Source organism: Anas acuta, chromosome 23 (assembly GCF_963932015.1).
Source record: "Anas acuta chromosome 23, bAnaAcu1.1, whole genome shotgun sequence".
In the NCBI taxonomy this organism is placed as follows: Eukaryota; Metazoa; Chordata; class Aves; order Anseriformes; family Anatidae; genus Anas; species Anas acuta.
In genome coordinates, this window is record NC_089001.1 from 5,753,448 (window position 1) to 5,768,912 (window position 15,465).

The window sequence follows — 15,465 nt, forward strand, 5'->3', positions numbered from 1 at the left end:
AGTGTGTTTTACTATCCAGTTTCCAAGCTCTGCATACTCTCATCTATCCAGCTGCATACATTACTTATGTTTATCACACAAAGCTGTTTTCCTCCTCCTTAACATTATCATAAAAAGAGGGAGGGTGTTAGGAGCAGGAAGTACACGCCACAATCTACATTTGTTTTCCTTATAAATTCTAGTAACTCCTCCGGGATGTAAGCCTCCAGTATTTGAAGGAAAAAAACATAGATCCTTATGTGAAGTCACTTACAACGCAACTAAGGAAACTTAAAAGCACAAGCTACAAACACAGAGCACCAAAAGTATCAGCTCAGCGCTGGTGCTGTCAAAATGCAGAGGCAGGCAAGGGAGAAGAAAACCAGTGAGATGCCAGAGGAGTGCAGCTGTTACAAACCATGAACACTTACCAGACAGAGAGACTTAGCAGAGCAGTATACTATTCAGAGTCCAGTTCTGGTCTAAGTGGTAAATTTCCTCACTTGCTGACACTAAACTGTGGTCATGACATCTCGAATCTCAAGTTCTCAGGCAGATGAGCTTGTGCCTAGTCATTAGCAAAATGGGCAGACCTCCAAAGACCTGGGACATAACCATTTCCCTGCTCAACTGTATAGACACACGTGAGCTAACTCTGGGCCATGCTCCAAGCTCAGAGGATGCGAGCCACCTCCAGCCCAGAGGCCACTCACACCCATTAGCGTGGGACCGTGCCCAATAAGCCTTGTCTCTCTGGAGAGAAGAGTTACAACGCAGCATTATGTTTACTTGCCTAAATGGAGCTGATTTGTGGTTCAATTTGCAAAGAGGGTGACGTCGTCTGCAACTGTCTGCATTTAATGTCAGATTTAGGGCAATACTGCATGCTCAGAAAACAAACAGCAGGCACTCACAGGCAATGTATACATTCCTTCCTCTGAGTCAGCACTGAACCATGACCTAGTGAGATGCCAGAGGAAAATTACCACTCTGGTTATCAGCTTTCAGCTAAGTCATAAAGCTGAGCCATTGATTCCTTGTGACACCTTTCATAAAAGGACTTGGTGGTAACCCTAAGCCTGGTCAGCATTAGACAGACTTTAGCATTTTACTTATACCCATGCATAGCATTAGGTCCCTATAGAATATATAAAGCAGTCAAAACCAACTATAACCAACTTATTGTAAAAGAAGTTTTTGTAATAACTATGCCTACAGAAGGACCTTTTGTTAATATTAAAACATTATAAAGAATCATAGCTCAAACTGATTTAATTCTACCAGCAACAGCTATAAGAGCAGGCTCTGACTTCGTGTTCCAGAAAGGACAAATGTGAACCTAAATTCCCATTACGGTTTTATTGTCTAAATTACTTCTGTGATGCTGCTAAACAGCCGCAATAACCTATCTCACTGCTAAGTGCTTTGGGATAAAAGTTGCTGTAGAAATGGAAGAGATTTTACAAACTTTAGAGATGGAAAGTAGCGTGTTCCCCTGGCAAGAATCACAGCTAGGAAAAACAAGATTTACTTAGGGATAAAGCAGAATACCCTCAGTGATGCCCCAATTTTTTCTCACTGGAATTTTATAACCCACGATATCTTTTTTTTTCTCCTCCTTTCCATCTCCCAAATATACCTGTGTTCCTTCTTCACACTTTTCTCCATTTTCACTGGTTACTTCCATACGCATGAATTTGGGAGGGCGCCCTGGGCGTCTGCCTGGTCCAAACCTCCTCTTTCCTCGCCCACGACCTCTGCCTCTGGCTCTGCAGAACACAGTGTGCTCCAGGTTAGAGACAAAAAGAGATGAATTTGGAATCCCCACTCGTTTTATTCTTTCTTTCTCAGCAACTGTTATTTACCCATTCAACTCAGTAACAATGGCCTGCAGTAAATAATAAAACTTGAAGAAATTCTGGCCAAAAAAAAAAAGTGTATTGGTTGGTACTTATTTATGTTGCACTCTGAGAAATCAAAGCCCAGAACACATTAAAATTGTGGGACCAAAAGGACTACTGCCTTCTAGCAAGTCCTCAGACATGGCAACTCTCCTACTTCAACACCCCAGTGTACAGTGTGCTGAAAAGCACTTTCAGGTAGATGGAACAAGTGCACAAAGAAACCAATTTAAAACCTGAAGCCATAACATGCCTCCCCAAAAAGGCACTTAGCCACTGATGTCAGACAGTAAACTAAAGGGAACAGCGTTGTGTAAAGGAAAACAAAAGCAACAACAAAAAAAGCAGCCACTTGCTAAGTTTCAGGAAAAAGAAGGAACCAATGTCTCCTCCCTGAAAGATGTTTCTAGATTCAGCTTTTAATAGGTTGGGGTAACTATCTTCTCAGTTCAGTGGGGAGCCAAAGCACTAGATGTCTTACTCTCTGAGCTCTGCATCTGGGTACATCAGAGAACCATCAGTATTTCACTAGTTAGAATGAAATACTGCAGTTTAAGTCTGGGGGGGAAAAAAAAAAAAAAAAAAAAAACAGGAAACACCAATTTCAAAAGGGGTATTTTCTTCAAACTATTTCTTTTGTGAAGCCCCTTAACACCAGTCAGCTTCCTGGTGTCATGTTCTCACCTTCTGGTGCTGAGCCATTCTCTCATGTATCTCCAAGTTGGTTAGTACGATCTGTAGGGCAAAAACCCTTCCTTCTGCAAATTTTGCGAAGCACCACAGTGATGTAAAGACAAAGGTAAAGCTCTCAGTACCTGCTGAAGAAGTCCAGCTTCTCATCATGGGAGTTAAGGTGCTGCTGGAGTTGCTCTGAGCTCATGAAGCGACGGTTGCACTCGTAACACGGCCAGTTCTTCTCTTGCTCTCTGAGAACTATGTTCCATTGAAATGTCAGTAACAGCATTTCAGTCACCACCAATTAAACACTTCATTTTTTTCCCCAAGCATTTCTATCCTCTGTGGGCCATATTCCTCCCCTGAAGGTAAGACAAGACTGCAGAATACCCAGCACAACTCCATTTAGCTTTGCTTTTAACCCCCCTGCACTGTAACATGATTGCAGCTTATTGCAGAAATACAAAAAGGTCACTGGGGAAAATTCACATGGACTCCATATGCTGCTTGAAAATCAAGAAGATTTTGAAGTAAGCCCTTATCTGGAAGAGCTCCTACAGAACTGCGTGGCTCTGGTATAAGCTAGGTGAGGTCAACAGAAATTTCTTAATCTAAAGCAGTAACACAGAAACACACTTCTTTCCAGCAGCATATAGGCCCTGTACTTGAAACCAAGAAATCCAACACCTGAGCACCATTATACCAGAAACGCAGAAAGCAGAAAAGCTTATTACCCTTCCTTTCCTCCTCAGATATGTCGTGGATCTTCTGGTTCACAAATTCTGCGTACGAGGCAGCATACCACACCTGCAGCAGGAGAGACAAGGTAACGTAACGCTTTCTTAGATGGAACAAGAACTAAGAGGAATGTGTTTGTCAACATTTTTTAGGCAACACATTTACTTTATTCACCTCAACTCTTATTCTTATTGCTCCTTTCATTCTCGATAATAAAGCCTGTTGAGATCAATATACCCCTGCTGATGAATAGAAGAGCTTTGCTTAGAAAGCATATCCATTTAATTTTAAGGTATAGCCTCCTAATATGAATGTTAATCTCACACATGGCTACCAGTAGTTCTAAAGGAAATGAGATTAATCTCTTTAGATCTGACTGTATGACTGTAAAGCACGGATGCCAACAAGGCGCTATAACTTGAGAGGGCAGTTGTACCACAAGGAATGGAGCAATTCTAAATTGAGGGGATTTCCCAATTCTTTTTTGCTCTCTTTAAACAGACAACAGGCAGCACAGTCTGCAGAGACTCATGTGAGGTGTTCCTTAACTTCCAAAAGACTGGAGCAATACAGTCCTGCTTCCCAGAACAGAGGACTGACTGCCAGGCTGCAGCCACTGGACCCACTTGCATTTTAAGAGCAATTTCGGGAACCTTTAGCAGAGACCAACACAAGAGAGAAAGACAAAGGTTACTGAAGCCTAAAATCAGACAGTTACATTTAACTACGAATTTTTGCATCATTTCTCGTCTTATCTTACTGTCTTATTATAAAGACTGAATTTTGAAAGAGATTTTTTCAAGAAGGCATTACCAGGTTTTCAGCATGAGAAACCTGGGCAAGTTTAAACTTGGAGTGGGCCACGGGCTTTTTCACAGCAGTGGTGAGAGCAACACTTCTAACTCCATCCAAGACTCACTCAGCAGGTATGTGTTACCTTGCAGCCATCTCACTAGCAGGACAAAGGTGGAAGCCTGGAGCTCCTCAACTACTCACCTGACACGCAATGTACAAGTTTCCACAACTGCCTGATCGTCCTAGTTCAATCTTTGGACTGAATTTGTATCAACGCCTTATATCCACTTAGCGAGGAAAACACACTGTAGAGCCTGGGTAATTTGCTGCCAATTATCAAACTGATTTTACCCCAAAAGACATTACTAACACATGCAGCAAGAAAAATGGTGCTTCTACAGGCAGGTCTGTACAGATTTAATTAAGGTCTGATTTCAAATTGATTAAAGAATAGTTGAAAAACGATGCTTGGATATACTTAAAATGGATAAACAAGGTTCCTAGTGATTCAGTTTAAACAAATTGAAGACTGATTTCAGGGGAGGAAAAAAGATCCTACTTTTAAAAAAAATCAGCAACAAGTGTGTAACCAGAATTCTAGTATAGCTAAGTGTGTTCAAAACTTTTCTTTTTTTGTTAAATTGTTGTTCTTCAAATGTTTTTTTCTTGTATGAAAATTCCAGTATTTTATTTATTATTTTTTTTCTGTTCCTCCTCTCCCACCCCCCTGCTCCAGTTCCCTGGACGTTAAAAACGAAGGCCATCTAAACCAGCCATGCTGCTTTGAGCTGAAAGTAATCAATACATTTTTAGAGGGAACAAAAAGTAACTCACAGAGAAGTCACAACATCCATTATCATTTTCCACATGCAAAGTTTCAAAAGTTCCAGGAAAGCCAGGTAAAGTGAAAGACCACATTCACTTAAGGCACCAGAAAACATGTCAAGGGCACATAGGACTAACTGGAAAGGGCATCCAGAACTAAAAAGAATAAGACTACTGTAATAAAAATTAGATTGCATCAGCAAAATATATGCAGTGTAAAGCATGACAGTGACAAGCAAATCATTTACATACTCTTATTTTAAGCTTCCTCATTTTATATCTGAGCCAAAGCTCATTTAAAATCCGTAACTGGCTGACTACTGACTTCAGTGACACTTGATTCAGGCCACCATGTGCTTTATCAGATGAAAAAGACCTAAAAAATTGCTCCAACTATTAACAGCAATCATTTCTGACACTTGGAAGTGCACTTATTACGGAATCAATCTCAGAGTTGCTACATCAGTAGAAAAATAAGTCTGAAAACATGAGCAATGCCATACCTTGAGTTCCTGTTTGGGCTCCACATTTTTAATGGTTGTGTAATAAATATGGTGGCCGTACTGATACGCAACCAGGTTCTGCTCCAAATGGTTTTGAGCTGGACGCACAAACATCATCCAGTTACAAAGAGCCTCACTAGAAAGTTCAAACCACAGGTCCTCTTGCAAATCTCTGTCTTTTCTGTCACCCTTATCAAGAGACACCTGTAATAAAATCCCATTACATATGACTAACTTTTTGGCAGCAGGTTCAAAAGATTTTGAGTTTCAAAAAAACCCACTATGACTACACAACTTTTACATTAGGAAAGCGATGAAGGCATAGATTTTCTCTTTACTAATGGGGATCCAGAAACAGGCAGCACACGGGAAAATAATTTAAAACAGGTAATGATTTAACTAGAGAGGCACAGCATACCCTTCCATGGCTTTCACGAGCAAGAAGCACTCATTAAAAGGGTCATGCACAGTACTTGACGTATGACTATAACTGAGGCACAAGGAGCTGAAGCTTCAGCAGGCTACACGGCATCTGTTGTCAGATGTTTCTAACTGACTCACCCACTTCTCCCTGTATTCCCTGACTCACAATGCCTCAAGCTGGAAGAAGCACTTCTTTAGATGAACTTTTGTTTGGTTACCAAATCTGCCCGTTGTCCTTCTTGGACACTGACCACCACGGAGACTAGTGCTCTTAAGACTGTGGACCTTATCTCCTGCAAGCAATGGACTAACTCCTATACTCCAGCCAGTAAATACATGGCTAGAAGTTACTTAAGTCCATTTACCTCATGCCAATAGACTTGGCAAGGGGAGTGGGAGAGAGAAAATCTCTTCTCCCCCACATCCTGTGGGAGGAAAGAGGGAAAGGGGAAGAAAAAAAATATTTTTAACTTAAGTTACGGCATGACGCAAAATAATGGCTGCAAAACATCCTCAAGACTATTTTTGCCTACTGCTATTTTTATGTCCAGATGCTGCTTCAGCCTATGTGAGAGTGATTCACAGCATTTCGTATTTCATATCATGAGGCCCATACATCACAACACCATAATGCTGGAATATTCACCATGATTATTGCATCTCCATGGATAGCAGAGCAGACTTGGAGTAAAGCAAGCTGGATACTTCCGAATTACATTCAGAGATGAAGTAACAGAAGAACATCTCTGATGAACTAACTGATCACAACAGAGGCACAGATTCAAATCCATGGAAATATACGTTTAAACACAAATTCCTCCCTCCTCCTCAAACCCCCCTTACCTTCAGATGGATATAGCAGTCTTTGAGTTCGGTTTGTCTAACCAGAGGTCCTTCCACAGGTCCAAACTGCGTGCGTTTGGGAATACGCCTTTTGGAGAACACACCTCCCAAAAACCTGTCTATATAGAGCACCAAGGGGAGGCTGGCTCTTGCCTTAGTCAGCACGGGCCGGTTTGGGATTGGGTGCAGAGGTCCATGTTTCGGACACACCGAGGGATGCGCGTTATTACACTCTTCACACCCTGTAACACAAGAGAGGACACAATTGTCAGGTGGACACCAGCTCAGAAGAGACAGCTCTATCTCTCTGAGCATCTCTGGCTCAGCTGTGGGAACATTTATTCCAATAGCCTGTCTACATTTTAAAACACGTAGGCCAGCCTCCCACAAAATAAAGAATAAAGCAGTTCACAGTTTCCACCTAGGACAAAAATCTTGTCTTTTAATTGAGACAACTGAATATGAACATACATTTCTGGATATAAAGGACTTTAGTTATTACTGCCAGATTCTGAATAGTCTTTGACTCCACTTATTAGAGGGCCGGTAAAAGCAGAAAACAGAAAGGGGAAGGGCAGCTGATACACTACACGCTGCTTCACATGCTTACACAGATCATTGGGATCAAAGGGTCGAGGTGGATCTGGATCCCATTCATCCATGTCAGTGTCTTCCCCATCTTCGTCCTCATCTTCATCCTCGTCATCTTCCTCTTTTGTTTCCATCCTTCCCATTTGATTCTGCAGAGGTGCTAAAGGGTCAGAACCATCCACTGCCTCCATAGGAGGTAACACCTGGTTATGCACCGGTAACGATGCCTGAGGACAGAAGCCACAACAAGCAGTCAAAATTGGTTCCCAAGGAAAAACTCTCTTACAAGGACAAGCAATGAAGGCTCTTGCTAGTCTACCCTTGCTGCTTCCTTTGGTAATGGGAGAGAAGGAGGAAGGGAAGTGAAGCTACCTAACAAATGCCTGCTGAGGGATGTTTCGCATCCCTGCTGCTGACACTCTCACCCAGGACAGCTGTGCCACTGCCTAATTCAACCCTGGCACAAGGACCGACTTCAAGGGAGAAGAAACCAAAGCGAGAAGTTTCTGGACGGTTCATGGAAGGTTTCCAGCAATTAAACAAAGTCCAGGCTCTGTGGAAATTATCCAGAGCCTAAAGCTGTATTTTAGCTTCTTTTGTATGAGTTGGAGAGTCCTGGACTTTGGCAAATGGTCTTTTCTCTCCTATCGTACAATCAAATGAAAACAATCCCCAGAGCACACATGTAAAGATCAATAAGGGAGGAGATAACACCAGGACTAGATATAAACTCTGAGACATGGAAGACATTTAAGGGCATTGCATTCTCTCACTATTTTTAATGAAGATTCTCCTTTGCTTTCCCTACAAAAAAAGTTAAAATCAAATTGTGTGCATTGCACAGAATATCCATCACCCACAGCGGTTTCTCAGGTGTAAAACAAGAAACACCACACACAGAGAAGCTGTCTTAAGGGACTGGCAAAGAGACCCAGTGGATGCCGGTCCTACGTGACAGCCAGAGTTACACCTTCTGTTCACTGTGGTTTTCAAAGCTGAGAAGAGCATTTTAAGGTGGTTGCTCAAGACAGAACAATCTGAGGAACAGGTTTCTCTGTGTATTAGGTACATAATCTCTCCTAAAAATCCCCACACATTCCACAGTGAGATGATGGAAGACAGCACAAATCTGTGCTACAGCTTTTTTTTTGTATCTCCTCCCATATCGCTCAGACACGGTTCATCACCTGAGACAATGGAGCAACGAAATCAGCGTACTTTCACATGGAAAAGAAAAGGGTGCCTGGCAACTTACTCTATCTGCTTGTTGACCCTGCTCCAGAGCCATTTGCTGGGGGGATTCAGCAACGCTGCCAAGCACAGACAGGTTGGTGGGATTCATGCTCTGAGCAGCAGCAGGCAAGAGCACAGTTACCTAAAATTATAGGCACTCATTTTAGCACTGCATCATTTCCATCAGTCACTTATATATGGGCAGTGCCCTGCATGCAAAGCTCCCTGGAGTCCTACGCTAGGTCAAAAACTGCAGCATTTTAATGATGTTTGTAGCAGGGATGATGGATTTGCACAAAGCCTGCAAATCCAGGAACAAAGAGAAAAGCATCAAAACTCAACCTAGGCTTTGCAGCTTTTGGGTTTCTTACTTCCCACTCCTGGCTTTAAATTAAGGTGCCATCCAGCCTGGAATTCAAACTGACTAAAACCAAAAATTGATGAGCTCTTTAGCTCTTGGTAAAACCACTGAGTCAAGGTCTTTGTTTTTCTCTTCTATCACCATCTTATTTTTCCAGAGCAAAGGAAAAAGGAAGATAGTAAATTTGAAGAAGCATCTTCTCCTGATTTTGCCTGTATTTCTTCTGCTCAAGCAAATCAAGACCCGTTATAAAACAAAATGGTGTACAGACCTTGTTGGAAGCTCAAGCACTCCTAAGTGAGAGGATTCCAACAATTATTTATTACATTATTCCGTCACACCATACTTTTTTGGTTGTTTTTGTACTCATTTATGTATGTAGTAATAAACACATTCTTGCATACTGCTCACATGCTTACATACTGCTCCCATCAAGTGATAAAAAACAAATAACAACAAATCAGAATTAAGATCCTAGGAATTACCTCTCCTGTCTTTTGTGTCTCGCTTATCTATACGCCACTTGCACGGTTATCCTGCATGTTTTTTCATCCTTCTCTACAGCTGACATTATGTGGCTACTAGTTTGTGTCTCTGACTTTTAAACAGCTTTTACACCAAAATTAAAACCCCTGTCCCTCTACAGAGTGTTTAATAAATATTGATAAAACTGAGAACAGTGAAGTATGCCAACAGTAAAGGAACAGACAAGAAAATCCATAACATAAGCAGACAGTTTAAAAACTTCAAATCTAGTTGCTAAAGATATATTAAAAGTAATTTATGAAACTGTTCAAAAATCTACAGAAAAAAAAAGACTTCAGGGAAGTGTGTGAAAGTGAACAGGAAACCTCCAGGACAACGGCTGACCCTGACTGTCTGCTATTGACATTTTTGATGCCAAGTGGCAATAGCAAAGTCATCATTACTCAATGGCAGACCTCCAGGTCTGCCAGCAACGAGAAGTTCATACGAGCTTATGTCTATTTGTACCATATATTAGCATTTCTTACTACCAATCACCCTTCAAACATCTCTACTTTCATTTCCATGTCACTTTCAGACATTGCAAGCAATATAAGCATTTTTTTAAAAAAGCACCAAAAAAAACCACCACCTTTCCCTTTCTTTTTAAAGTAAAATTTTTCAGAGACAAGAGTGGCTTAAATTATTATGTTAAGCTTTGTCATAAGTTTGGGGATGTCCTGCAGGAAATGATGATGTAAAAATCCCTGCAAAGGCAGTAACTGCCACGAGACTCTGCTGGGGCTGCTGTCATGGGGTTGGAAGGGAGGACAGGCTGAGGACACACGGACAAGTATTTATGCCCTTGATACTCAACACATTATAGCAACAGCTCACATCCTCTGCTGTCAGAATGTTATTTGCACTGCACATAAGTATTCTGTCCTTCCAATTTGATCATATATTTACTGATAAAGCTTGTTGAATAAGCTTTGAGACAATCAGATAGCATTTTTTGGCTTCCTTATAAGAGGAGAATGATGTGGCAAAAAAATCCAAAACAACACCTTCAAATATGTTGAGAGAACAGGAAGAAAACAGCTAACACCTTTACTGAGTCATTCAGTTTCCTGCTTGTGCCTCAGTTTAGGAGGCCTCCTTTTCACAAGAAGAAACTTGATTTTCAATGCACGTTCAACCCTTTACTCTGCCCCAAGACTGCCAATAAGTACACATTTTAATGATAGCATTAGTAATACGGTAACGATTCAGACCTAACACTTTGATTCACACATGCCATTAACGATTCAACAAGCAGTAATGATTTTAAGTCTCTATGAAAAGTGTAGGATTTGCACTAGAAATCTAGATCTGCAAGTACCTACACCTGACTACCACAATGCAGTCTCCAAAGATAATAGTAAAAAATAACACTCTCATACCCATACTGAATGAAAAAAGAAAAGTCATCAAAACCTTTGTATCATCAAAACTTTATAAGCAAAGCCTCCAGTTTTGTTCTGCTCCCAGTCTGCTTCATACTGGCATGCACATCAGCCAGAACTCCGGGTATGCCCTGGTAATGTGAGGGACCCAGTAAGTGAATTTCTTCATGTTTCATGGCTATTTTCCTGTGAAGTTTCTGGGAGATCTGAAACTTGAATCAAGATCAACTTCTATCCCTTGAAAGCCTTTTATGAACATTTAGGTTTTCGGATCAGAATCTGTATGAGGACAACCACAAACCCAGTCTTTCCAGATTGACATTAAAATAAAGTCAGCTGCATCAGGCTGTTGACTTATTTAAAGCAACACTGTTGAAAGTTTTTTCATGATATCTGGGGCAGTAAATTTGTATTTTTGCTGAACATGAATTAAAAATTAAATTCAAATTCTCTTATCTTTTCATTGACATTCATGCACAAAGAAGTCAAGGTAATAGCAGCTTGTTAACATGCACTTTTTGTTCATGATCACTTAGACAACAGTCAGTGACTGAAGACTGCCATCCGACAAATCCAGAGAGGGAGCTCATTATGCTCTATCACCACAACAATGTCCCTATGCCTTCTGTACCAGTTTCCTTACAGTTCCAGGGCCAAAGAAAATGATGTCTTTCTTACCTGCTGTGTAGTGGCATCCTGTTGGACGTAAGCCACTTGGGACGGATCTGTAAACAGAGTCTAGACAAAGTGAAAAAGGCTTATCAAATTGGCCTCGGGGTTGTTTACTCCCACCTCAAACAAATATCACCCTGACACCAAGAAATGATCCATGTAAGAATAACTCCTTTGCTAGCTTTTATCACAGCAGATTAATTCATCTTAACCATGTGAATCTAAATGCACAGAAATTAAACTGAAATTGGGTACTGCTCCTGAAGAACAGAATCATGTTTACATGGCACTTCTCATCTATATATTCAGAACGCTTCACATGATTTATTTTAAAACACAGAAATCACTTTGTGAATTGACGATTTGATAAATTATACAGGATGAAATGCAGTAGCTGTGTGAAAGCTAAATAATACTGAGGGCAGGACAGAAGATAACTCTTAACTTTATCTTTCCGCAATCACAACAGAGCTCTTCAAAAGAGAGCACGCAGATATCAGGCACATCCTCCATGTGAATTTGCTACGGCTAGGGTGTTGGGTTTTATTTCATAAAAGACATGGCAACACCAATATTCCTATGGTAGTCTGCAAGAACAGCCCTGGTGGGAGAGCTTCCATCTAGGAAGAGCAAAACTTGGAGGAAAACTATGCACTGACAGTGGTCAGCCTTGCTTGTTTTGCCACCATTCAAAATACCAGAGCTTGAAGCAGTCTGGCACCAATAAATAAAAGAATATATATGATGTAAGAAGATATAAGAAGAATTCTTGTGTTGCTTTTTGTTTTCATCCCAATTGCATAGCACTGTCTTATCACTCCAGTCCATTTTTAATTTAGACAAAGTGATAATATTCAAACTGTTCTGGAGTCACCTGGTCAGAAACTTAGTGGGAGACATCCTCTCACAATATCTCATCCTCTCAGAACACCCCACCATGTAAGAATTGTTGTTATGTAATAGCTAAGGACTGCACAAGAAAAAGACCAAGCCACACAAGGCTATGGCAGTGCTGCTAGTGCCAAGTACATGCACTTCGTAGCATTACTAGTCTATTCTGTCAAAGAACATAAAAGGCTCTTGATGAAACATGTCTGTTTGTGTTTTTGTTTTGTTTTGTTTTAATCTGTCCACACAGAGGTACAGATGCACACTGTATTAACTCCATATAAATGCATGCTGTCAGAGGGGAAAAAAGCTCTTTGGTGTTTAAACTAATTATGAAGAAAAAAAACTTGGCCTATGCAATCAACAGCTTCTCTGAAGAAAAACTACAAAATTAGATTGAATACACTGAGATCCTCTGCAAAAAGGCAAGGCTGTTATTGTTGCAATCAATTATTAAAACTGCACTATGCAAAACAAGGACTCTTCTTCCAGAAGACACACAGATCTCTCAGCTTTTTACTGAGCACTGCAGAGGCAGAATTTCTGAAGAGATTATCAGTGTTTTGGAAAACACCTTTGATTTAATTACCATCTCGTCCATCTTTAGTGAAATAACAAGCATTTCATAATTCATAGCCTCAACATCCTTTGATTACCACATTTGCACATCAGACTGAAGCAAACAGCATGAAGTCCCTGTTCAGCAACAGGCAGATAAAAGCATTAAGAATAACTGCCTGCTATTTTCCAGTCGCATCACTTGGCTGGGAATTGGCTTTAATCTCAAGATCGCTTCAATTTCTAGGTGCCAGAACGGGGTGGGCTCAGAACCACACATGCCTGCGTAGCTTCCACAGGATGGATGTAAACTAGCGTGTGCTCCGAGGTGTCCACGGAGGTGTAGGAGGTGCCATCCGCCGTGTAGACCACCTGCTGCGAGGGACGGTCCTGCTCATCGCTGTACACAATCTGTGCCACTGCCCCCCCTTCGGGGACAAAGTGCACCTGAAAGAAAAACAGATCCTGTACTGACACTTCTGCAGGCATACGCCTGTGGAAACAAGACAAGACACATCAACTGCAGTGGAGACTTTGGAAGTGTGGAGAACCTCCTGCCCCAAACACCTAACCAGTTGTTTTGCAAACAATAAAAATCTCACTAAATAATACAAACTTTAAATCTCATCTAAATGATGCTAGCAAAATAGAAATCTGGACATAAAAACTACCTTTGGTTTCTGTTTCTACACTGCATTTTAACTGAAGACCCAACAGGTATAAAGGATACCTTATAATACCTAGTTCTTGAATCATCCTTTGAAAATTGGTAAAAGTTCAGATTTGAACTGGTGTTATGTGTAAGATTCATTGGTACATTGTTTCCGTTTATTTTCAGTTTGCTTCCTAGATTTATGATAATTACTTCATTCAGCTAGCTCTGTAGTTGGAAGAATTTTTTCTGTTTGACAAATGGCTAGCAGTATCTATTAACTTTGATTGCTGCTTCAAGTAATACGATTGCACCTATCAAGAGGCAGCAATAGCATGTGTTTGATGGCTTCTTTGTAGCGTGTACATGCAGTATCAGTAGAAAATTCAACTGTTCAAACAGAGAAACATATAACTGAAAGCATTAAGGAGTGATTCTGAAGGCTATGAGAACAAGTTACCTGCAGGGCAGTTGTTCAAATCCAAATAAACTGATTTTGATTGAACATTATGATCATAAATGTTGATCAGTGGCCTACCTTAAACAAGGTAGAATACCTAATTCCAGTGGTAATAGGAATGCTCATCTTTTGACACCTTTTATACACTAAAAACCAATTCTAGTGGATGTGAAAAAGTAGCAGTTATCAGGAAACCTAGCTTTAGTATCACATCCACAACTGTATGTTTCCACATAAAATGAGGCCACATTTGCATATTTTATTTACTTTGTTTCACCTTTTAGCTTACGTTTCAGAAGACAGCTGGTACTTCCCAGGGGATGCTAAGCGCTGATTTCATACAATAAATCCTTATGCAAACACTACAGTAAGGATGCACACAGCATTTCACATTTGCAGAGCACTCTGCAAATACTAATCAAACCTTTTAGCTGCCATGTGCAAACAACAGCATGGTTATCCCCACCTTACGGATAACAGAACACAGGTTACTAAAAGCTGTTTTTCTTTGCAGATTTCAAAGCTGGAAATTACCAGGAAAGACAGGATGTCTTGGCTTGTGGCTCAGCTGACATGCAGCACCCTCTTCATAACATATTCAGAAGGATAAATCAAATTACAGTCTTCTAGAAACTCTCAGCTGCATTGTCTCAGAGACAGAGGGACTAGCTGCATACATCATAATCTGACTGCATTAGTCAGTGAAAATTAACATTTCTCCCTTCCCCACTACCCAGATGTCTGACTGGAAAAAATTACTCATGTTACTTTCCTGAAGGTCCACCCACAGTTCCAACCAATTCGACTGATGCCAACAAAACGGGCTGCCACAGACCACAGATTTTGTTAATATTCATTAATCTGAATACCCTTTCACTTTCCTATGTGGCTATATATACTTATACACGTATATTTATTTTTGGACATTGAACCTTGTATAGCTACTCGCTGGTTTCATTCAGCTCGTTTCAGATGTCTGCGTATTCACTGCTGCAGCTTGCGCAGCTCACTTTCTGAAGCTTTAATCTGGAATCGTCACAGACATGTTTGTATTTCTTCTCAAATACAGACTGAGTTTCCAGACCATAAAAACTGCCGAATTGGAACGCCTGCTTGCTAAGCCACCACACCAAGCCAAATTCAGTTTAAGCAGAAGCCAAGAGCTCTGGAAGGCACTAGTCACCTGAGCAGTATTGGGCTCCTGCTCAGCAGAGTCAGGCCACACCTGAGGACTTTCCTCTTTTGAGTCCATCTCCTCCCTGCCGTGGTGCTCCATGGTGAGAAGTATCTACTGGAGGAATGTCTGGCTGAGTACATTCATCTCTTCTCCGTGTTTCTCCTTCCAGAAGACAAGGGGATCTTCAGTAACATGGCTATAAAGAAAGGAGGTAGAGACATTAAAGCAAGGATGTAATGCAATCAGTTCTCATTGCAATGGAAGGGCGCTATGAGGTTATC

The 15,465-nt window shown here is 40.9% G+C and overlaps 1 protein-coding gene across 8 annotated transcripts in view; it reads right to left on the reverse strand.

Moving 5' to 3' along the window:
* Window positions 1-15,465, reverse strand: part of PRDM10 (PR/SET domain 10) — a 44,957-nt gene that overhangs the window by 20,667 nt on the left and 8,825 nt on the right. For 4 of the 8 annotated variants that reach the window (XM_068659413.1, XM_068659411.1, XM_068659414.1 and 1 more), the window contains exons 2-11: window positions 15,191-15,380; window positions 13,178-13,342; window positions 11,456-11,515; window positions 8,529-8,648; window positions 7,293-7,500; window positions 6,683-6,924; window positions 5,417-5,620; window positions 3,290-3,362; window positions 2,696-2,813; window positions 1,619-1,748 (exon numbers count right to left, since the gene is read on the reverse strand). In XM_068659413.1, the coding sequence (XP_068515514.1) occupies window positions 1,619-1,748; window positions 2,696-2,813; window positions 3,290-3,362; window positions 5,417-5,620; window positions 6,683-6,924; window positions 7,293-7,500; window positions 8,529-8,648; window positions 11,456-11,515; window positions 13,178-13,342; window positions 15,191-15,283 (1,413 nt within the window). In that variant the 5' untranslated portion in view covers window positions 15,284-15,380. Of the gene's footprint in view, window positions 1-1,618; window positions 1,749-2,695; window positions 2,814-3,289; window positions 3,363-5,416; window positions 5,621-6,682; window positions 6,925-7,292; window positions 7,501-8,528; window positions 8,649-11,455; window positions 11,516-13,177; window positions 13,343-15,190; window positions 15,381-15,465 lie in introns of those variants that run through there. The other 4 variants (XM_068659415.1, XM_068659417.1, XM_068659418.1 and 1 more) reach the window with 4 other exon arrangements.